Below are 24601 nucleotides of genomic sequence, written 5' to 3'. Positions count from 1 at the left end.
GTTTCCAGCCTTTAGGATGAAAACCTGCCTGTGTGATGATGTGTCAGCTAAATGCTGCGTTTGTTTTCCACAGATGTTGATGAATGCGCAAACAGGACCGTGTGTCCGTCGGGCATCTGCATGAACACACCAGGGGGGTACAACTGTGGCTCCTGCTATCCTGGGTTCTTGGCCCAGGGAGGCCGGTGTGTAGGTGGGTTCAAAGGCTTCCTTATGCTAAAGCAGGGGTAGGAAACCTACGGCTCGGAGCCAAATGTGAGACTTATGTTCTTGCTTAAAAATGCACACATTTAGTTGTATTCAATGTTCAAAAATGTGAAATGGCTCTCACGGAAACACATTTTAAAATATGTTGCTTTCATGGCTCTGGTATCCAAAAGGGTTCTCGATCCCTGTGCTAAAGCATCGCTCCCCCTCCAAAGCATGCGCCTCTAGAACCTCGTATCAACAGCAACGCAGGGTCATTTCTAGCATCAAACCAAGCAGGTCATTGTCGGAGATGACTTCACGAGTCAGTAGAGCTCACGGACATGTAAACTTGTGGAAAAAATGATAAGAGCACCCTTGTTTCTTCAGTTTCTTGTTCATTTTAATGCCTGATACATCTAAAGGTACCTCTGGAGAACGATGACAACAAAAATACCTCATAAGCGTTCCATTTTTTGGCAGTACAATGCTAGAGCTATTCATGTAAGAACTTATTATCAAGAAAAGCATGGAAGTTGCTCGATATCCGCTCTTAAATTCATTCATTGCTGTGATTCTGTCAGATGAAGACGAGTGCCAGGACCAGCGTGTCTGCACGAGGGGACACTGTGTCAACACTGAAGGCTCCTTTGTCTGTCAGTGTGGTCCAGGCTTCACAGTGTCTCCGGCTGGAGACCAGTGTGATGGTACGGTATACTGTACACTGTAATATGACCCGCCATTTGATCAGTGAGCACATGTTTCTAATGTTAGGAATGGAACATTTTCTCCTGTGTTCTGGATGGGACCTGCAGCATATACGTGCTCATTTACAACGACACACTGACAGGAACTTTCATTTGGAACAATGACGCCCTGTAATCCCACACACACATACATAGTTTCATTATCAGTCTCCTGGCTGACACCCCCAGCCTCCTCGCTATGATTGGCTGAAACAAGATCAGACCAATAAACCAACAATCAGCTAATGGGAGGTTTCCTGATCATTGGGACCGCCTCCACATCAGGCATATGAGGAAGAGGAACTCAGATTCACTTTAGAGACGGTTTGGACCTCGCTAGACCTTGGCTGGGGGGCTGACCGTTCTCTCCAGCGCTGGCATTACAATTGTTTGTTTCTACTCCAATTTTAAACCTTACTTGAAACTCTTAGCATTATTTCACAGCTGGTCGAACAAAACCACCTGGGTGGACTTCGGGGGCAGGTCCTATCACAAACATGACTTGAGGATGACTATAATGCCTAATCGTGGTGGAACAGTACACCATCAAGGGGCGGTACGGAATGTCACGTTTTTGGTTCATTTTGGGCACGGTAAGGAATCAAAATGCAGAACATAAAACTGCTTAACTATTTGAAAATGAAAAATAAACAAATTGCAAACTGCTACCAGGTAATTCCTCAATATATACATTTTCCAAAAAATAAAAGAATTTTAAAAATGAAACACGAAACGATACATGCAGTCGAACTCGTTTAAGTTGGCCATGTTTTTCTAAGTCCTGGGTCGCCGTGTTCATAAGACTAAAAAGTACCCGCTTAACTCAACGTTGACGTACATGCTCAACCACCTTTTTCTACATAACATATGAGGGTCATTTCTAGGGGTGGGACGAGGCTCACGAGACGAGACGACGCACAAGAATGGGTCCACAAGACGACACCAGATTTTAACATTCATTTTAAAGGGATAGTTGGCATTTTTTTGCCATGAAGTTGTGTGACATCCCCATCAGCAGTGTTGTACATCAATAGTGGCTTGGACCTCGTTCCTTGTAGCTCGCTAGCTGCCACCAGCGACAGCTGGGCAAAGCGTGTAAACAGGTTTGAGAAGGGAGTGATCAAACACGTTGGCAATACGCGACAACGTGCCTCCTTAGAGGTGTTGGCAACATGTAGGGTTTGCGCCGCACACCAGTCAGTTCCTGTGAGCGACTTTGAAAAGCATTTATCGGCATATGCCGATCACGTGTTGGCCGATACTGATCGGCGGCAGGTCGATCGGAGCGTCCCTAGCCAGAAGGCGAGAGAGTGACCGGCGTGTGCTTGTTGCAGATGTGGATGAGTGTTTAGAGGAAGCCGAGCCCTGCCATTCAGTTGGGGAGTGTCGGAACAACGTGGGCTCCTACATTTGCATCTGCCCGCACGGCTACAGACGCATCAACGGCCCCGGCTGCAGAGGTTAGCAATGTGAATGAATCTCTCACTGTCTTTACTAAAAGCTCACTGAAGCGCCCCCCTTCACACACACCCTCTCAATGGGAGTTCTGTTTCCGTCCTTTCAGATGTTGATGAGTGTGTGGATGAGCCTGACCTCTGCTCCCCTCATGGTGAATGTCTGAACACGGAGGGATCCTATCTGTGTGTGTGTGGGCGTGGATTCACTGCCAATCTGGACACACCCTCCTGTGAAGGTGAGCTCTAACAACACATTTTGCTGGTCAATAATTGTGCTACAAATTGTCGTCAATAATTGATGTCATTGGCAACACTTTTGAGTCAATTTTTTTCATTGTCATGTGAAGTGTAATTCATATTTTAACCACTAGATGGTACTCAAGTGTAGTTTATCTGAGTGAGCCACATTAGCTTGACACAGGAGTTGCGTGTATGTATTGTGGCGCTCACGAGTCGGCGAGGAGGAGGGAACTCTGTATTGTGCAAGCAAAGTAACAATAACTCACAATAACGCGGGAGGTCCACTCCACATACCAGTCTTACTCACAGTGTCATAAACAAAAGAGCTAAAACATCACATAACCATATTGAATGCCGTCTGTGAGCGTGCACCATTTTGCACTGTCTTGTTTATATTTGCCGACCAAACGCCTCAGTAAGCACTGACTGTCGGGACGAAGGCTCCGCTGCCCGAGAACCTCCATCTGTAGTTTTTTCTTCCCAGTTGAGAAAACTGTCCGTGTCGGTCGTCGGTGTTCATGAGCTTAACGTGTTCATTTTGTTTAAAACCGAAATATTCCCACACTGGGGCTGTCGGCTGTGACGTTCGCCCCAGGAACCATCGTTTCTTAGCGTATGTTGCCTCACGAAGCTAACTGCTAAACCCTCTGTATCCACCCACTAGTCCACAAAGAGGCTGAATGAGAGGAGGGTTCACTCTCTCCGTTCATTCCACTATAGAACCAAAGCACACAGACACAAGCAGAGTGAACCCTCTTGTCATCCAGCCTATGTGGCACCGTGAGACGAGCAGATGGAACACACGCACACACGCACATGTCCGTACATCAGGGGCGTCATAATTACCCACCTGTTTTTTAATGACCCTGCTGCAATGATGACCATTCATTTTCCTTTAGACCAGGGGTGTCCATAGTGCGGCCCGGAGGCCATTTTATCGGCCCGCAGCACAGTCTAAAAATGGAATTTAACATGGAAACTTTAAAACAACAACAACAGCAGCAAAAATGGGAAAATCCATCAAAAGTCAAAAGATGAAGAGAAGAGTTGTAATCTAGCAAGGAAAAAATGACACGGGGGAAGCTTTTCCCAGGATGTGGGGGCCACTTTTGAAGATATGTTGAGACATTTTTCATGTTAAAGAAAAAAACGGCCTCCGTGTGACCTACTGCTTTATTCTCATCATATTGTGAAGTTATTCTTCTCATATTTTACTGCACCTTTTTCCCAACCCACATTTCCAAACACTGCAACTTAGTCTTGTTTGTTTCTCATATTACAATTTTTGTATTTTATTATTATATATTATTTCAACTTCATGCTATTTTTTTCTCTCACTGTTTACTCTCTCAATATTTTACTTTTATTCTTTTTCCATTTTTGCTGGGTTTTTTTTAATGTTCTCGTTGAATTGCATCTTTAGAATGGAGGACCAATAAACAAAAAAAAAAAATGTGGGTCACACTTTGGGCACCCCTGGTTCACATGAACCAATGAAGGCAGCTTTTTAAAGCTCATGCAAACTCCTTGATTGGGTCTTTTTGAGGATCAGGACATGGAAACCGTGTTCCTCTTGCACATTCACCACCCACACATTTGGAGATTTTTGGTAAAAAAACATTTTTTAAAAAGATTCTTTTTTATGTTTCTACAAAAATAGGCATTTTTTTCCGCTGAAATGGCATCTCATTCCCGGTGTTGCCAAGCGGGCCCAGGCTTGGTACGACTGGCATGCACCTTTGATCTTTGACATGCCAGAGTTTCTGGCTGTCACTGTATTTTCTCTCGGTAAACGAAATGAATCTGCGAAATGTGATGAGTTGTCTTGGTTTGAATCCGCAGACATCGATGAATGTGGACTCAACGAGACGTTATGCAGTCCTCACGGTTTCTGCGAGAACAGACTGGGTTCGTTTCGGTGCCTCTGTGACCAGGGCTACCAGGAGACCCAAGATGAGCAAAGCTGTACGGGTAAGTGTTTGGTCTCAAGAAACACTCCTGAGCTGAATTTTAAGACCAGTTGAAAAATTGCAAGAATTTCCATTTTGCACTGTTGGATCTTAAAGGAAAACTGCACCTTTTGCCTGTCATCCACAATCCTTACGTGAGACATGAACACGCACGTGTCCCTCTTTTCTGTACGCTCCAAAGATATTCAAACAGCTGGTAAGACCCGAGTGCAGTTGGCCCCCCGCCCCGCGCAAAACTCTGCTCCAAATAGTCTTGTTTGTTTGTGCTGTGTTTGTGCTGTTTTGTGCAAATAAAATGAACGTTTGTGCTGCTTTTGTTTTTGAGTTATTTAAGTTTATTTTGTCAACCAAAGTTCACCCAGCCCCCCCCATTTGCTCCAAATGAAACAAAAATAGTGCTATTTGTTTGTGCTGCATTTGTGCTGGTTTGTGCAATTAAAATGCCTGTTTGTGCTGTCGTACTTTTTGAGTTATTAACGATTTAAGTTTTGGGGTATTACAGAATCAGCCCCCCCGACATGCTCAAAATGAAACCAACCAAAAGAATGTTGGTGCCGCTTTCGTTTTTGAGATATTAAACATTTTTTATAGGCCAACCAAAGTTCACCCCCATTTGCTCAAAATGAAACCAAAATAGTCTCATTTGTTTGTGCCGCGTTTGTGCTGTATTGTGCCATTAAAATGAATGTGCTGCTTTCATTTTTGAGATATCACACATTTTTTATAGGTCAACCACAATTCACCCAGCCCCTCAGTTGCTCCAAATGAAACCAAAATAGTCTCATTCGTTTGTGCTGCGTTTGTGCTGGTTTGTTAAAATGAATGTTTTTCCTGCTTCGGTTTTTGAAATATTACACAATTTTATAGATCAACCAAAGTTCACCCAGCCCCCCATTTACGCTAAATGAAACATAGTCCCAGTAGTTCGTGCTGCGTTTGTGCTATTTTGTGCAATTAAAATGGCTTTTGGTGCTGTTGTACTTTTTGAGTTATTAATGATTTAAGTTTTGGGGTATTACAGAATGGCTTTTTGTATCCTTGTTAAAACATATTGCTCCTGTCGTCGTGTTTTCCTCCTTCTCGTCCTACTCCTTGAACAGAAGATTCATTTATTCCGCGATGGCGCCCTTCAGCCGTGTACCTTCCTTCACCTTTTGTGGGACGCTTGGCTTCCTCTGCCTTTTGAACTACAACACTCAACTTCCCACAATGCAGTTCTTCTTAAAGGGCCAGGCTCCACCTGTAACAGCATTCATACGCTTTAAAAATGTTTTTTTTTAAAAAAAAGCACTAAAATCACACCAAAAAAAATCAGCAAAACAGCGAGTCCGTTCACGGTCAACTGCAATAGAGCGTGTTGAAAAAGCCAGTCCTGACCACACAGACGAGGGCCTCCATCGGCGCTGCAGAGGGAACATGCAGCTCCGATTTAGTCGCTAGCAGGAAGAAATGACAATTAGTGGCAGTGTACTTAATGCCGTAATCACCACGCTGCTCTAATTCCATGCAGTGTGCTTTTTAAACACACGCACATACTTCACATCTGTCGTCTGGTTGTCCCGACATTGAGCCCAGCCGGCCACTCGTCCATGCCAAGCCGTCACTGCGCTGCGGCTTCAACAGATGGAGTCACTTACCAACAAGCACATAGTCATGCAGTGGCGGTGTACCGCTAACCATTGAAGATGTCATCTCGCTGCCTTCCTTCCTCTCGCTGTCTGTCCCGCTCCTCCTTGAAATTTCTGCTTTCTATTATTTTCTCTCCCCGGACTGTCTTCACCTCGCCTCTGTCACTCGAGAGCTTCTTGTGGTTTAACTCTGATTCACTCTTTTTCAAGCTTCCCTCTCAAATGTCACACGTTCAAGTCAAAGATGCAGTTGAATGACGAGGTTCCTCGTGCGGGTCTACAATGGAGATTCAGTTCATTGTCTGCCTGTCGAAGGGCATTCAACATAATCTTATTATTCTGCACAAAGTTCTTCTTTTTATGCGTCTGTGGAGGCTCTCAGTCGTACAGGAGTTGTCCATCGAGGGAAAGGCTTCTTGAGACGTCATCTGTACTTCTGTGAAGAAAGTGTCGGACGTTTCGCTCCTCATCTGAAGAGCTTCGTCAGCAGGATTACTCCGCCCAGGCTTAGTGTAAGGAACCATAGGAGGAGGGTGTTGGCACACCAATTCCGCCCTCTCTTACTGTATTTAAGGCCTAGGCTACCAGCACTTGTTAGTTCGCTGACGAAGCTCTTCGGATGAGGAGCGAAACGTCCGACACTTTCTTCACAGAAGTACAGATGACGTCTCAAGAAGCCTTTCCCTTGTTCTTTTTATGATATTTATTCCACCCCATTTTTTCACACTCAACCGCTTCCACATTTCTCAACCCTTTCCAAAATGTTCGGGACATGTGAGCCACCCCTTGACATTTTCTGCAACAAAATTTACAGTGAACAAATGATTGTACCGTTTTTACAGGTTCCACCCACCGATATTATCGGACATCCCTAGTAATTGTGTGTGAATTGGTTCTTTGTATGGTGTAATGCAAAATATAAAACAAAATATATGTCAGACTGAACATTTTATTTCCCATCAAAATGAAAATGAATATATAAAAAATATATCTTTAATTCATCCACCTGACTTAGTGTTTTGAATTCACCCCAGATGGATGAGCCTGAGAGTTACGAGTATCCCATATCGTACGTGATACTTTGCACCGTAACGCTTTGCTGCAATCGAAGAAGCAACAGCATTCCTGAACTTTCATTCTGCTTCCGCCCACAGACATCAATGAGTGTGAGCTGCTCAGTAGCGTCTGTGGAGAAGCTCAGTGCGTGAACGTTGACGGTTCCTTCCTCTGCGTGTGCCCCAGTGGTCAAGAGTACAATGTCATGGTTGCCAGGTGTGAGCCCATTTCAACAGGTGACTGACTTTCATCTTAGAAATGTCTTGTAAAACATCAGTGGTGTGCAGTCAGGGCCAACAAGGCCTTCTCTGCTGGCCTGAACACTACCAGAAGCACTGGCCTACATGTTCCATGAAATTGTATTCATTTATTCCAACAGTATGTTATTTTCATTTCGTAGCATGTTTTGCGGCTGCACTGCTTTCAGTAGTGTTATATTTTTTTAGTCCAACCAGATTTCAGCTTCTATGTGTTGCCACAGCAATGTAATCTGCCCAGGGCCGTTTTTTTGCCAATCAGACTTCAGATTCGCCTCTCATGGCCAGCTAGCCGGCCTACAGTGACATCAGTACTTTTGCCTTCTCTGATTGGTTGATCAGAGCAAAAAGTTATGCCCACAATGGCTGACTGAGTTGATGTATTTTGCTTAGAAGGTTTTGTATTTTTGTCATGTTATTACATAAATATTGACTGTGAACTGTTGTTGTCTGGAGTTGTCTGAACCTTTAATCACAGCGCAGTTTTATTTATGCTCGTTACATTTGGCTGAGCGCACTGCATTGTGTATACCAGTATGGTGCAATGGTTATATCGCCGGTTGTTAACACGGGCAACCTTGACTTGAATCCCCACTAAGACACTATTTTGCATCAATATTGCTTTGTTTCTCACCACCTTCTTGCTAAAGGGACAAGACTAACTTGTGTGCTATCAAAATGATTCAAATTGTAAGATTTAGCTGAGAATAGACCGCCAGTCTCATCTCGTCTTGCAACAGTTACACCTTACAGCTGCTTTTGTTGTCTTTCTTTGCCCGTCAGCTTCGCCGGTAGAGCGCAAGGAGTGCTACTTTCGTCTGAACGATGAGAACTTGTGCGAGAGTGTGCTCACCAGCCATGTCACCCTGCAAGAGTGCTGCTGCACACTGGGAGCTGGCTGGGGTGACAACTGTGAGGTTCATCCTTGTCCTGTCAATGGCACGGGTGAGTGGACAGACCGGAGAAAAGGGATGCGAGTATGTCGGACTGGAACCGATAACACACGATGCCAGGGGTCGGCAACCTTTACCATCAGAGCCACTTTGCCTCCTCTTCCAGTAAAAAGAAACAAAAAAAACTGGAGCTGCTAAACATTACACAGATTATAATCTTTTAAAAGTTGTCATCTTTTTGAAATGTTACCAGCAATTGCTTTTGGAGCCGTGGGTTGCCGACCCCTGCGCTATACCACAACATAATAATCCACTTGAAAATTATACCACAGTGGAGCCCGTTTAAGTCGACAACCTGTCTAAGTCCTGGCCCACCGTGTTTTTGTTATTACTAAAAAGTGCCCATTTAAGTCAACATCAACGGTCGACCGCTTATGTTGACATAAAATGTGAGTGTCAAATTGGTCATTTCTATGAGAAACAGTCCGTTTGTATTCTTCATCATGACCACTAAGCAGCGTGACACCACAACAGCAGCATACGTCCACTTCAACAGCATTCAAACCTGCACACAGTCACTTCCTGTTCAGTGCAAAAATAAAAGCATGGCAGTATTAACCTGGATTCTACCACAGCAACTAGCAAAATGTACCCATTTTATTCCATTTTATGGAGATTATTAGCCGCTGGTAGAAAGATTTGCGCGTGTACGAAAACTTGACTTTCACAAATAAATGTGCAGTTCAGTTTCAGTTCGACAACCAACTTCAGTATTTAGAGCATCCACCCATCCATCTTCCTCCGCTGATCCGAGGTGGGGTCATGGGGGCAGCAGCCTAAGCAGGGTAGCCCAGACTTCCCTCTCCCAGCTACTTCGTCCAGCTCCAGCCGAAGCAATCCCAGGCCAGTTGAGAGACCAAGTCTCTCCTACGTGTCCTGGGTCTTCTCTGAGCCCTCCTACCAGTTGGGCGTGCCGAGAGGCATCCTGACCAGATGCCCGAGCCACCTCATCTGGCTCCTCTCAATGCGGAGGAGCATCACTTCTCCTCTGAGTTTCTCCTGGATGACAGTGCTTCTCACCTTATGTTTAAGGGAGAGCCCAGCCACCTTACGGAGAAAATTCATTTCAGCCGCTTGTACCCGCCATCTTGTCCTTTTGGTCACTACCCAAAGCTCATGACCGTAGGTGAGGGTAGGAACGTAGATCTACTGGTAAATTGAGAGCTTTGCCTTCAGGCTGAACTTCACCACAATGGGCCGGTGCAGAGTCCAGAGTCTGCATCACTGCAGACGCCGCAGCAATCCGCTTGTCGATATCGCGTTCCATCCTTCCCTCATTTGTGAACAAGACTCCGAGGTACTTAAACTCCTCCACTTGGGGCAGGATCTCATCCCCGACCTGGAGATGCCACTCCATTCTTTTCCGAGCGAGAACCATCAACTCGGACTTGGAGGTGCTGATTCCAAAAACGGTTGCTGACCTGATGTTTGCCACCGTGCTGCGCCGCATGTCACACCATTGAAATCACTTGGGTTTTATTTGTTGAGCTCAGCATCTCTTCCAGCAGAATTTGATATCCACATTTCTGCCTCTTTCAGACCAGTTCCAGCAGATGTGTCCATCAGGAAAAGGATTTATCCCAAGTGGAGATTTGCTTTATGAAGTCGCGACAGCTGAAAGCTTCAAAAGTCAGTGAAACAAACCCTGAGGGATTATTAACCATGAACATACAAACAAATGAAGTACATTGTAACATTCCAGGCTGAGTTGTGCATTGGAACCTGAAGATACCAGCGCGCTCTAATCATTGACACGTGTTTTGCAGATGCCGATGAGTGCACGCTGTTTGGCCAGGAGGTTTGCAAAGGGGGGTTTTGTCAGGATACTGTGGGCAGCTATGAGTGTTACTGCAAGACGGGACAGGACTACGACCCCACCAAACTGGAGTGCAGAGGTGTGTATCTGCAAGTTTAGCGTCGACAATTTGTGCTTTCCAAGTCAAATGGGGCAATTAAGTCATTCAATCGCAGCCATTTTTCAAAAGACAATCCCTTCAGTATCGGCCATTTTAGACCATTTTGACTAATCTTTCAAGGCACACAGAATATTGTGTTCTATGGTTATATAAACATGGAACCTACCAAAAGAAAGACTAGACTCTCGTCTTTCAGCAGAAAAAAAAAGTTTGTTTCTACCTTTTTCTGTTCTTCAGTCATCCGCAGTAGAATATCTGTAAGTTTCAGGAAAATATCAGTTCCCAACTGAAAAAGGGCGAAAACCAGCTTTTCGTGAAAAGATGTATTTCAAGCACTTCATTTCCAACTTTCACTTTGACACTAATATTTTTTTGTTCAAATATCTCACACATCTAAACAACTATACCAACTTAAACAACACAAAAAGGCTTGTTTTACATCAAAATAACAATTTGTTTACAAATATTGTCACGTCTTGTTCTTGGCATAGTGGCGATGACCCCAGTATGCAGAAAGCAGGCACTCGTTGCAGGAAAACTTATCTTTAATGATGGCTGCAGCGCAGCGGCAGGAACTTGATAAAGGACGCTTTGCAGTAGCGTGTCAGGCTTACACAGACACCGACACAAAGGAACGAACGAACCAAGGAACGAAATGAACGAAATGCAACAACACAGAAGGATCCACGCACCTGAACTAAATAGGAACTCAAATTAGCAACAGGTGCAAGACATAAAGAAGAAAGCAAAGCAGGCGGACACAAACCAGGCAAAACAGGAAGTACTACCAAAATAAGAGCATAGAACAGGAACTAAGGCATAAAAGTGTAAACACACTAAACTGTCACGCAGGCTAACACATAGATCGTGACAGTACCCCCTCCTCAAGGACGGATCCTAGACGTCCGAAAAGTCCAGAGTCACAACAAAAGAAAAAAGGAGGGATGGGTGGTGGGAGGACCGGTGGTGGGTCAGCGGCACGACCCCTCCGGCGGACGGCCAGGATGGTGAGCCTGGCAGAGGAGTTGGGACCCATCCGGTGGTCGGCTGGAACGGCAGGTCCGGCGGAGTGAGTGGCGGAACCTCTCCGGAGGACGGCCAGGATGGTGAGCCTGGCAAAGGAGCTGGCAGGAGAGCTGAGCAGTGGCAGGGACTTCAGCAGAGGACAACTGGCACGTGGGAGATGCCAGAATAGGAACGAGAGTTGGGGCACGGTGGCGTGTTGGAGACGCCAGGACAGGAACTCCAGGCGAAGCCGTCTGACGTGTGGGAAACGCCAGGACAGGAACTGAAGGCGGAACATATGCAGGAGTCTCGTCCTCTGGAACTGAAGAAGGAGGAATCGGCGAAGCGGGCTGCTGTTCCTGGCTTGCTGCCACGAGCCCTGCAGCTTGACTTCCAGGTAGAGGACTAAGCAGTGTGTCTTGGCTTGCGGACGGAGGAGCAGCTAGCTGTGCGTCCTGGCTTGCGGACGGAGGAGCAGCTAGCTGTGCGTCCTGGCTTGCGGACGGTGGAGCAGCTAGCTGTGCGTCCTGGCTTGCGGACGGAGGAGCAGCTAGCTGTGCGTCCTGGCTTGCGGACGGAGGAGCAGCTAGCTGTGCGTCCTGGCTTGCGGACGGAGGAGCAGCTAGCTGTGCGTCCTGGCTTGCGGACGGAGGAGCAGCTAGCTGTGCGTCCTGGCTTGCGGACGGAGGAGCAGCTAGCTGTGCGTCCTGGCTTGCGGACGGAGGAGCAGCTAGCTGTGCGTCCTGGCTTGCGGACGGAGGAGCAGCTAGCTGTGCGTCCTGGCTTGCGGACGGAGGAGCAGCTAGCTGTGCGTCCTGGCTTGCAGACGGAGGAGCAGCTAGCTGTGCGTCTTGGCTTGCAGACGGAGGAGCAGCTAGCTGTGCGTCTTGGCTTGCAGACGAAGGAGCAGCTAGCTGTGCGTCTTGGCTTGCAGACGGAGGAGCAGCTAGCTGTGCGTCTTGGCTTGCAGACGGAGGGGCTAGCTGTGCGTCTTGGCTTGCCGACGGAGGGGCTAGCTGTGCGTCTAACTCACAGCTGCTAGTACTAGCCCCCCCTTCCGAAGGCGGATCCCAGACGCCGTTCACTGCCATCGGCGGAACCAGGGAAGGGAGGAGGGGGGCTTGGAGGTGGGTCAGGAGTTCCACCTGCTCTGACCTCCCGAACGGAACTGCAGGTGGCCTCAGGCGTGGTCTTGGAATGGGCTTGAAATGCCGCGGGGTGGGCACGGGGGGGTTATGAGGTTTGAGGCAGCCAGGTGTGGCTTCTGGGGGAGTCTGTGACCTCAAGCAACTCGGCACGGACACCGGGAGGGACTGAAGCTTGAAGCTGTGTGGTGTGGGCTCCAGCGGCGTCTGTGACTTCACACCGCGTGGAGTGGGCACAGGGTGAGTCTGACACTCTTTGAGCCGAGGTGCAGGGGTGGGAGGAGAACTGACCTCTTGACGTTGCCTGGGAAGCAACTTGGAAACAACGGAGGGCAGTTGGAGCTCGGCGCTTCGGGACGCGGGAATCTGAGGGAGACTGACCTCCTCTTGGCGTTGCGTGGGAAGCGGAGAAACGGAGGAGGGGGGCAGCCAGAGCTCGTCGTGCTGACGCTGAGCGGGAACCGTAATGGGCTGAGCAATCAGCCGGCACTCAGAAACATTGCAAGGAGGGAATTGCACCTCTGCTTGGCGTGGTGAGGAGGAGTTGCGTGGCTTCACCCTTTTACGCCGTGAACCTCTCGCTGGAGCCGGTCCACACATGCCTTGGCGTCGCGGATGGTCAGATGTGTCTTTGGCGGGTCCCGGGTAAACCCACGCCATAGGAATAAGCGTGCCGTCCGGTCCCCACACCATGTCCTCCAGCTCCTCTGGAGAGAACTTTGTGCACTCCTCTTCCATAGCCTTTAGGATCTGCCAGGTCCAGAAATCGCTCTCTGCGAGGTCATCTTCTTCTGGTTGTTGCATTCTGTCACGTCTTGTTCTTGGCATAGTGGCGATGACCCCAGTATGCAGAAAGCAGGCACTCGTTGCAGGAAAACTTATCTTTAATGATGGCTGCAGCGCAGCGGCAGGAACTTGATAAAGGACGCTTTGCAGTAGCGTGTCAGGCTTACACAGACACCGACACAAAGGAACGAACGAACCAAGGAACGAAATGAACGAAATGCAACAACACAGAAGGATCCACGCACCTGAACTAAATAGGAACTCAAATTAGCAACAGGTGCAAGACATAAAGAAGAAAGCAAAGCAGGCGGACACAAACCAGGCAAAACAGGAAGTACTACCAAAATAAGAGCATAGAACAGGAACTAAGGCATAAAAGTGTAAACACACTAAACTGTCACGCAGGCTAACACATAGATCGTGACAAATATAACACCATGAACTAGTTCCAGTAGTTTCATATTTGAAACTGAACTAGGTGTGTGCACGTGCGTGCATGTGAGTGTTCAAATATCCCTACAGTACGTTTTTTTTCCCGTTTTTTTCCCAGCTCTTATCAATGCACTTCTGCCACCTAGTGGCAGTTTTTACGGCATTGAAATTCCTCTCAAGCCCAATTCATTTGTGACGAGCGCCTCCTTTAGCCTCTCGTGCAAAAAACGTGCTCTGGTTTATAAAAACGCTTTTGGTATTGAAAGATTTCAACACTGTCTTTTTACACAACGCATGTAAACCTCTCGTATGTTCGTTCTTCCCTCTGGGAGATCCGGCGTTAGCTTGAGGAAGTTTTCCAAACTAAGCCAAACAAATCAAGTGATGGTCTCCCTGTGGTGATTTCTGATGTTAAAAACCAAAAGACCCCAACTTGTTTCAACATCTGGCACTTGGCTTTCAGGGTACAACAAACCAACTCAAAAAAGGCACTGAAATTTGATATGTTTTTACTGACCAAGGCACCCAGAGTTTTGGATTTACAATTTGGACCGTGAACTATAGAAGAGTAGCTATAGAACTATGAACTACAGAACATCAAAGAGTATGTGAGCTTGGGGTGAGTTTTGCTACTTACTGGGAGCCAAATGATCTCCTCCCCCCTCGAATCAGCTGTGTATCGACACTGCGAAACACAAAAACAACTTTAAGGCCTCAACTTCCCTGAGCTGCTATGGCGCAGGCCCTTGGAATACCTCCATGACCTGTAGATCTTCGGAAAGCGCAGAGTCTCTCGTTTCCCGAACATTCAGACACTGAAGCAAATGTCTTTTGCTTTAGACAGGACATGGAGTGGAGGACAACACGTTCTCCATGAAAGATCTTCACCTTTGCTTCACTGAAATGTCTCTGCTTCTCTTCCGGTAGACATAAATGAGTGTCTTGATGAGTCGGTGTGTCTTGGAGGACAGTGTTTGAACACGGAAGGTTCATACATTTGTTTCTGTACACATCCCATGGTGCTGGACCCCAACAGTAACCGCTGCATCTTCGTTCCTGAGGCGGCTGGTAAGATTTGTGTTTTGTCCTGCCAACCTGTACACATTTGTACCTCAAAGTATAAGAGTATTACCTCGTGGTGATACAGCTAAAAGAAATGGCATTGTCTTACAACCAACTTCATCTTCATCACACAGTGTAGTCCTTCTCATCTCACTTGCTTCACCGGAGACTCAAAATTGCTCACAGATGGTTGCTCGTATCTCGGAATCTTGTTCACCGGCGAAGGAAAGCTGGAGTGTGAGCTCAACATGCGACTCGGCGCAGCATCTGCAGTTATGTGGTTGCTGTACCGGAGTTGAGCTGAGCTGTAAACTCTTGATTTACTGGCCCATGTAGGTTCCTACCCTCCACTGGGGTCTAAGGTCACAAGGTTTGGGTAGAAAGAGCAGGATTGCAGACACCGGCGGTCAAAATGAGTTTCCTCTGCAGGGTGGTGGAAGTCACTCCATGCGTGGGGCTATGTTCACGCTGCAGGTCAATTACGATTTTTTCAAATGCGGCCCTGGCCTCGTTCGTACGTCGATATAAATCCAACATGTATCAAATGTACTGCAGTCTGAACGGTCAGGTGGCATATGTCTGACCCGTTTGGACCGGGATAAAGGTACTCGCCCATGTAGATAAAAGTTCTTCTTGTCATCCGAAAATGATTTTTTGGATGAAGTGTTAGTGAAGCAGCTGACGGCAGCTGACTAGCGTTGCACGAAATCCTTGAAATTGTCACAAATGCGTTCAGGGGCACACACTGGCAGCTAGTCATCGTTACTCCCGTAAACACACGGAAATGCGCGTGCACGTCACGTCCCCGACGCTTTGCATTCACATGAAAACGAGGCATTTTTTTGGTCATGTGAACCACCACATAAAAGGTAAGATTTGAACAAAAAAACCCGACCTGGGCATCATAAGCTGCAGTGAGAACGTAGCCATGGTCCAAATCCCTGCCCTCTTTCTTCTTCATCTCCTATGCGGAATCATTTGGTTAGGAAAATGTTGCACAAAATTCTTGGAATTGCCAAAAACGCGCCAAGGAGAGCACACACCGCAGCAAAGTGGACTTCTGTAAACGCACGACAGTGCGTGTGACGTCGCTTTTGCGTACGCTTACCGTTCACATTGACAAGTTGCATTTTTTGGTAACGTGAACCACCAACAACAAAGCCGGATTAGGCATCACACCCCACAGTGTGCACGTAGCCATAGGGTGAGGGGCTTGGTCATCTTGGGGGAGCTGAGAGTAGAGGAGCCAGTCCCGCAGTTGTCCTGGGTATGCCTCGGTATCGCCCCTGTGGAACTGGAAGAGGTGGGCGGAAGAGAGGGAGAGGGGCTTCCCTGCTGAAACTGCCGTTCCCGTGATGTGGACACTGATAATGGATGGGTGGGTGATGGTCTGTGAGTCAGTGGCAACCAGACCAGGGTGTGCCCCGCCCGTCAGGATCAGTGGAAAAAGGCTGACTGACATGTTGCACCATTTATTTGTCATGCATGTATGAAGTAAGTGATCTGCACATCTGAGCGTGCGTGTGTGCGTGTGTGTGTCTCCAGAGCAACATGAAGGAGGGCAGATTGACTTCCACGGTATCTGCTGGCAGAAGGTGACAGAATCCATGACGTGCACCCAGCCGCTGGGTCCCAACAGGAAGACGACATTCACCGAGTGCTGCTGTCTCTTTGGGGAGGCGTGGGGCATGGACTGTGCCTTATGCCCAACCAAAAGCACCGGTACGTGCCCGAGTGAACACCACACGCTTGCTGCTAGAATGTACAATAAAGAAGGTTCCTTTTCAGCTGGATTCTCATGCTGGTTGACCTAGCCAAGCTAGAATGCTGTGCAAAAACAATAGAATAAAAACACAAAACAATCCTACCTAGGATTGTTTTGTGTTTTTTAGCTAGTACCTAATAGTGCCTCTGTGTCTTGTTCCCGAGTGAGGGAAGGAAGGAACCCCAGATAAAAGTGGGAGACATTTTGTTGTTTTTGGGCTGTCTATCAACATTGGTTGGGCCTTCAACCCGCCCTCCAGTCATGACTATCATGCTGTCAGTAGCGTCTGTGTGCATCCCTAACATCTTAAAAAGCAGATCACCTTTCACAAACACTAACATGTGCACGTGCTTTGCTCTGCTAGGTGATTATGCGACCATGTGTAACCTTCCCATGGGTGGTGGACACCATCCTTACGGCCGTGATGCTCTTGTTGCTGGTCCAGTTCATGAATATGAAGTGAGCCCAGACTACTCGCCATCACCTGATCAGCAGCCATTTTATGATCATGAGGAGTGTAAGTACTTTTATTGTTGGTCTTATTGGACGAAAGGAATGGTCATGAAGAAACAGGAGGGTTTGTTTTGTTTTATAAGAACAACGGTCCAGTGGCGGCATTGTGCCTTGTGCCTCTATCTCGCGCCGCTTGTGACTGCTTTGGGGCGGGGCGGAGTTCTCGGCAGCACCTGCTGCTGCAGAACGATACGTGCTTTCACGTCCGAGTCGCCAAATACCAGAAAACTCTCCAACGATGTCAGAAACAGTCGCTAGGTCTGTCACTAGTCGCTTTTGAGAAAATATGGGTTTGGAATGTCGCCAACTTGGCAAAAGCGGATGTGACCGTGATGGAAGTGATGCACTGACAGGCCCCCGCCAACATGAACAACATGGTTTGCTGCCATCTTGTGTGAGCAGTTTGCTCCACCACCTTTTAGTCATCCTCGTAAGGATGGAGCTGTTATGTATGATATTGATTCCCCTACTCGTGTGTGTACTTACACTATATACTTTATAGTACATACCAGGGGTCGGCAACCTTTAGCATCAAAAGAGCCATTTTGGCCCATTTCCACAAAATGAAAACCTACCTGGAGCCACAAAACCTATTTGACCGCTACATATCTAGTTTCCTAAAGGGTATCGTCACGTTCCTTTTCTGTCTTCTTGGCGGCGTGACCAGCCACACCTGATGCCACCTGGCATTTAGTCACATTTCTTAATGTGGTTCGTTCCCGTCTCCATGCCTCTTTAGTTGCCGTTGTGCTTTGGTGACAACGGAAGCTACCAAGCGGCGTAGTCGACCAGCATCGTGGGGCGTAGTGACTACACAGAAACACAAACCTGCTGTAGCCGCAGCAGAAGGATAAAAGAGCTACGGAGCCACGGGGTGCAGACCCCTGGTGTATGCAGTGTGGAGAGATGCTCCAGTCTGGCTTTTTACAGACACAGAAATCCCTCGTTTATGGTGATTAACTGGTTCCAGACCCAACGGCGATAAGTGAATTTCCATGAAGTAGGATTTGTTATTTACAAACGCAGTGTTTCTGTAGTTAGTTTCAACCTTTTTCCGTTCTTTAGTAATCAGGAGTTGAACATAAGTATGTAAGTTTCAGGAAAATATCAGTTCCCGATGAGAAAAGATGCATTTCAAACGTATCGTTGACTTTCACACAAATGTTTTGCTTTTGTGACAGCACGTATCTAAACCACCAAACCACAACATAAACAACACAAAAAGAGTTGTTTTACATCAAAAGGACAATGTATTTGCAAATAAAACACCATGTACTATTTGCAATTTTCACATTTGGAACTAAACTGTGTGCACGCGTGCAAACGTGTTACAATGTTCCTACAATCCGTAACCTTCTGCACGCTACACGCCCCCACGCTCTTCCACGTCCTCCTTGCTGCCAAGTGTGCTTTTACATGCCGAGCTCTTATCAAATGCGCGTCTGCCACCTTGTGGCCGTTTTTATGGCTTAAAACTGCTTGAAAAGTGACTTCTTTTAGTCTGCAGTTGCATCATCACCTCTTTTTGCTTCTCACACAAAAAAACATAAAAGAGGTATAAATCCGTCTTTGGGATCAGGTGTTGGGGTGTATAAAAACGTGTTGAATGAGTTGATAAATCATTGAATGTGGCCTATTATTAGTCCAAAAACAGTCATATTCAAGCACATTTTACCTTTTTTTAAAAAATAAATTAAATTAAGCATAATACAAATAGTATAAGGCATTCAGAGGACTCATTCAAAGACATTGTGATGATATGTGTATTCTACACTGGTCACTAGGTGTCAGTAATGTTACTGTAATGCTGGGTGAGACACAAGCACCAGACTTGATCGCCAGAACAACAGGCTTTTATTGCAGGTTTCAATGATCTCACAACAGGCACGATAATCTCTAACACGGGCTACTTTTGCGGCCGTAACCCACTCCAAGCTAAATCTCAATTCTGCACCCCCAACGTCACTTCCTCACTGCGCCACTGGAACACATTTACAGCAACAACACGAGCATGAGTCCAACGTATGTCTTAAATGTCTTATTTTCTCTTATGTCTACTATATTGGGTGATAGGAGTGTAAAGGTGACTATAGGGGTGTTATTTCATGTGTAGAGGGCTCTAATAATGTTAAAAACTGTATTAAAAACTCATTGGTTCTTCATGGTTCCTCATTAACTACTCTACTCATTAATTCCTCATTGGTTCTTCATTAGTTCCTCATTAACTACTCTACTCATTAGTTCCTCATTGGTTCTTCATTAGTTCCTCATTAACTACTCTACTCATTAATTCCTCATTGGTTCTTCATTAGTTCCTCATTAACTACTCTACTCATTAGTTCCTCATTGGTTCTTCATGGTTCCTCATTAACTAGTCTAAATTTATGTGCCTTAGTCATTAGTTCCTCATTGGTTCTTCATTAGTTCGTCATTAACTACTCTACTCATTAGTTCCTCGTTGGTTCTTCATTAGTTCGTCATTAACTACTCTACTCATTAGTTCCTCAGTGGTTCTTCATTAGTTCCTCAGTAACTACTCTACTCATTAGTTCCTCATTGGTTCTTCATGGTTCCTCATTAACTACTCTACTCATTAATTCCTCAGCGGTTCTTCATTAGTTCCTCATTAACTACTCTATTCATTAGTTCCTCATTAGTTCTTCGTTAGTTCCTCAGTAACTAGTCTAAATTTATGTGCCTTAGTCATTAGTTCCTCATTGGTTCTTCATTAGTTCGTCATTAACTACTCTACTCATTAGTTCCTCAGTGGTTCTTCATTAGTTCCTCAGTAACTACTGTATTTTTGTGTACCTTATTGTAAAGTGTGACCAATATTTGGAATGATGTTTTCGTATCTCTGACTTTGCCGTGTCATCTGTGCGTTACGTAAGCACATGTTGAGACACGTGTGTTTATGTCGTCCACGTTTCTGTTAAAACAGCAGAAAGGTTGTGATTAGAAGCAAGTTGAATTGCCGTCGTTGTTCCTGTCACAGATCCATACCAGCCGTTTGAGGGTTTGCGAGCAGAAGAGTGCGGGATACTGAACGGCTGTGAGAATGGCCGCTGTGTTCGAGTCCAGGAGGGTTACACCTGCGAGTGCTTTGACGGGTACACGCTGGACCTGTCCCGCATGGCCTGCATCGGTAAGAGAACCGACAAGCACTGTTTCCGTCAAACATGTCGTCATGTGACAGCGGAACCCGCTCACGTCGGTAAACATTGAACATGTAGCCTGGGTTGACTCTGTCGTTGTTTGTTACAGTAACTATCACAGTTACGCCACACGTCTCACAAATGTTAACAGAAAACACGTTTTCATAGTTTTACTGTTAGAATTTTGCATGCATAAAACGATTCTAAATTTATACAAATGGTTAATGAAAGGGATAAATGAACATTTCAGGTAACTTTTTCCTTTCACTGAAGACATGATTGTTGCCAAAGACACAATATGGCAGCGAGGTCAACGCAGACACCACCTTCTTGTTTTGCTATGAGTTATTCCTTGGATTCAGTAGTGTTTCTCACCTTCTTGATCAAAATGCTGGCACTTGCAGCTTTCTTTGGCTCCATTTTGGGTTATTTTGTAGCCGTGATCAAAAGAAAAGCGGAGACTTGCGAAATCAAGAAGTAACTCATCGCAAAACAGGAAGGTGTTGATCTCGCTTCAATGAAGTCTTCAGTGAAGGTAAAAGCAATCTTAAGGGTTCATTTATGACCTTCTGGAAGGGCTTCATGACGCTAGCTATGCACAAATGGAGGAGAACCAAGTCAACAAACAGAAATCCTTTATCTTATTATCTCCGGGCAAATGGACTCCACTGTATTACTGAAGCGTGTCTTTCTTCTTTTCCAGACGTCAATGAGTGTTCCGAACTCAACAAGCGCATGTCGCTGTGTAAAAATGCAAAGTGCGTCAACACGGCGGGTTCCTACCGGTGCGAGTGCCTTCCGGGCTTCACTGCCTTGGAAAAACCCAACTACTGCGTGGAGACGGCGGCACGCCAAAGAGCAACGCACACACAGTGAGTGTGGACGGACCTGAGCGGGCAACAAGAGACTCTGAAAGCACACGGCCAAGCTCCTAAAACGAGCCTCCTGACTTCTTATTTAATATTTTCAAATGATATACGGTCTTGTGGGTATTTTTGACTAAGCTCAAATGTATTATATTTAGTGGTGGGCAATTATTACAAACGTTAGTTGTCATTTTACGCGTGTTTTTGTGCGGTCAGTCGCGATTTATCGCATTGTTATGTAATTATTCATTCCACGGGGGCGATTTTCTCACTCGTGTTTGGAACAAAAACCTGCCATGTGAACAAAAGTGCAATAACATTTGCTTTGCAGCTGCTTCAAACAAATAAGGTGCTTTTTCACCGCGGCATTTTCTTTAGTAGGGGTGTCACAAGATCCCGCGAGATTAAAACGTCAAAAAATACTGTCTCTTGGGCACGAGGCCTGGGACAATAAGAAGTCAATGAATCACACCGTCAATGAAAAGCAACTGGCTAATTTTGCTGGCCTCCGTGTGTCGCCACGTGCATGTGTGTTTGTTTTCCTCGTCTCCTACCTCCAAACAGGCGGGTTCACTCTGTGCACCATTTGTTCCATAGAACAACAGCATGAACAGAGTGAGCCATTTTGTCCCTAATACGGTCTGAGTGGGTGGAGGCGGGGCAGCTAGCATACACACTGAGCACAGAAGAGTGTAACAAAGTAGAAATGATATTTGTAGTTTGCAAAATATGATCATAATTCTTTTTTCATTGTACTTTTCTTAGAGGTGACGTTCAAATCTCACCTCGTTCTCGTGGACCCAATCTCGTCTCGTGAACTCGAGTGTCTCATGACACCTTTACTCTTCAGAGTTTCCAATACGGCCTCAACTTAAAAGCGAAGCTAGCTGACAGTGCCCGGTAGGGGCGGGTGATGCTGCAACCGTACGGGGCCAGTACCATCGTCCCTCGCCACGAATTTCACGGCTTCACTCTTATCACGTTTTTTCCAAAGTATATGAATGAATGATTGAATGATGCTGTTTCGTGGTTGACTGTCACCTGTTATTAGTCCAAAAATATGCACGTTACCTTTTTTTGCTGAAATTAATCATTTTCAAGCACAAAAATGGCTAAATGACAGAGGCCGGAGACAGTCAGTGTTTTGTCTTGAGTCCTGAGTCGAGCCTCAAGTCAGGACAAGACAGGTCGAGTCGATGCCGAAGTCATAGGCTTGAAATTTTTGAGTCCTCAGGAGTCGAAAGCACCGTTAGGTAGGGTTGTCACAAGATCCCGTGCCGCAAGATCTCATGAGATTGAAACGTGACAAGATTTCTCGCTCAGAAAAAAAATGTCTGGTAGGCACTTGGCCTGGGGCAGAAATAAATAAATCAATTCATCACACAATAAATGATGATGAACTTGATCATTTTGCCCGCCTCCATATATCGCCATGGGCATGCGTGTCTGTTGAAATCTTGGTAGAACAAATGCACGTACTTTGTTTAAATAAGCGTATTTATTGGCGAATGGTGGGCCGTATTCAACCACGAAACAGCGTTATTTATTCATGAATATATTTTTGAAAAGCCGTGATGGAGTGACGTGAAAGCACACGGTGGCGAGGGATTCCTGCGTATCTGAATTACAGCGAAATGATTTTCAAGGATAATTAAGAACAAAAGCATTGAGTTTTTAGATTGAAGCCAAGTTCTTCCCGTGGCTTGCCCGTAAGGAATTTCCCTAAATTGCAATGAATTTTATTCCACTTCCTGTCAGCGGGTCACGGGAAAAAAATAAAGAAATAATGTGGTGACCAAATGTCTGTGAATGCACCTCACGTTCTTGTCCGCCTGCTGCACGCCACGCGTCTGGGAGACTGTCAAGCTGGTGAAGTGGGAGAGGAAGGACGTCGAGTGGAGACTTAAGGTGCCGTCCGGCCGACACACAGCTGCAGATATCTGCTGGAGAAGAGTGCGCCACAAAGAGAAGGCGTCTCAGCGCTGCAGCTCACGCTGTGTTGAAAATGGCCCCTTGAAATCTGAGATAAATGAGAAGTCTGAGTTGAAAAATTCCTGCAATTTGGGTCACCGTTTGTCATTGAGGGGTGATGGTTGGTGCCGCCGCAAAACCGGTAGAGAACCGCTGCTCTACCTGACACGTGTGGACTTTTGCAGACACTGACCCAGAAGTACAGTAGAGTTTTAGAGCCCCCTTCCTGATTGCTTGTCGCACTTAAATGTTTCAGATCATCAAACAAACTGTAAATATTAGTCAGTGACAACACAACTCAACACAAAATGCAGTTTGTTATTATCAAAGGAGAAAAAGTGTGAAAAAGTGATGCCCCCTAAAGCTAATAAGTGGTTGGGCCCCCCTTAGCAGCAACAACTGCAATCAAGCGTTTGTGATAACTTGCAATGAGTCTCTTCCAGCGCTGGGGAGGAATTTTACACAATTGTTGTCATTCAGCCACATTGAAGGCTTTTCCTTTTGAAGGTCATGCCACAGCATCTCAATAGGATTCAGGTCAGGACTTGGACTAGACCACTCCAAAGTCTTCATCCATTCAGAGGTGGACTTGCTGGTGTGTTTTGGATCATTGTCCTGCTGCAGAACCCAAGTTGCTTTCAGCTTGAGGTCACCAACATTCTCCTTCAGCACAATTCATGCTTCCATTGATCACAGCAGGTCTTCCAGGTCCTGAAGACCATCACACTACCACCACCGTGTTTTACTCTTGCTATCATGTTCTTTTTCTGCAATGCGGCAGTAGTGTCTTAGGGTGTACACACACCAGGCCAGTCGTATCATGCCTGAGCCCACCCCCACCTAAAGATAGCATGAGCTCGCTGAACCCCGTGCAGGGGCAGCACACTTCCCGTCTTTTGGCACATTTTAGAAAAAAACCATCAGAAAGATGTTGTATGTTTTCCATCGGGTGTGTGGTGTATCCTCCGTCATTCTACTTTAAATGGCTTCTTATGGGTTAGGATTAGCAAATTGGTCCAGCATAGAAAGTGCTTGGTAAGAAAAATAAGCACTTTCCGCTTTCATGTCAGACAAATCTTGTTTAGATTTCCACTTTTTGTGCTGAGCTCCTGAAAATGGAGGCACTGTCTGTGATTCCCAAACGGTAAATGACATACTTTCGTGAAACCTCTTCAATTAAATTCAACATTTCAATCACATCTTCAGTGTTTTTATTTCGGCTCCATTGTGGTGGCGTGTGGAAGAAACCATCACTGTCCAAAAATACTTCTGGACTTCATGTTGGTTCTGACGTTTTTGCAAGGAAGGAAGGGCAAATGACACGCAGATGTGCTGCGCTAGTAAACTAGCTGAAACCACAGAAAGGTCTTATTAATCGAAGAAGTTCTACTGTACATTGCGCAAGTTCAAGGAAAAAAGTGCATTTCAGCTTTGTAATAAAGGTGAAAAAGCCCGTTAGCAGCAACTTCACTTTTTTTTTGGCCCATTTTTG

At 46.1% G+C, this 24601-nt stretch overlaps 1 protein-coding gene across 8 annotated transcripts in view; it reads left to right on the top strand.

Moving 5' to 3' along the window:
• ltbp1 (latent transforming growth factor beta binding protein 1) overlaps positions 1-24295 on the top strand; it is a 75683-nt gene extending 51388 nt beyond the window's left edge. For 6 of the 8 annotated variants that reach the window (XM_054796660.1, XM_054796658.1, XM_054796663.1 and 3 more), the window contains 14 exons: positions 74-193; positions 771-893; positions 2267-2392; positions 2497-2625; positions 4472-4600; positions 7382-7519; positions 8324-8485; positions 10033-10122; positions 10260-10388; positions 14705-14845; positions 16385-16561; positions 16969-17121; positions 20113-20262; positions 20976-24295. In XM_054796660.1, the coding sequence (XP_054652635.1) occupies positions 74-193; positions 771-893; positions 2267-2392; positions 2497-2625; positions 4472-4600; positions 7382-7519; positions 8324-8485; positions 10033-10122; positions 10260-10388; positions 14705-14845; positions 16385-16561; positions 16969-17121; positions 20113-20262; positions 20976-21148 (1940 nt within the window). In that variant the 3' untranslated portion in view covers positions 21149-24295. The remainder of the gene's footprint in view (positions 1-73; positions 194-770; positions 894-2266; positions 2393-2496; positions 2626-4471; positions 4601-7381; positions 7520-8323; positions 8486-10032; positions 10123-10259; positions 10389-14704; positions 14846-16384; positions 16562-16968; positions 17122-20112; positions 20263-20975) is intronic. The other 2 variants (XM_054796662.1, XM_054796661.1) reach the window with 2 other exon arrangements.
• The last annotated feature ends 306 nt before the right edge of the window (positions 24296-24601 follow it).

Source organism: Dunckerocampus dactyliophorus, chromosome 13 (genome assembly GCF_027744805.1).
Source record: "Dunckerocampus dactyliophorus isolate RoL2022-P2 chromosome 13, RoL_Ddac_1.1, whole genome shotgun sequence".
Classification (NCBI taxonomy): domain Eukaryota; kingdom Metazoa; phylum Chordata; class Actinopteri; order Syngnathiformes; family Syngnathidae; genus Dunckerocampus; species Dunckerocampus dactyliophorus.
The sequence above is the reverse complement of the archived record's forward strand: the minus strand, read 5'-3'. Positions and strand labels throughout refer to the sequence as shown.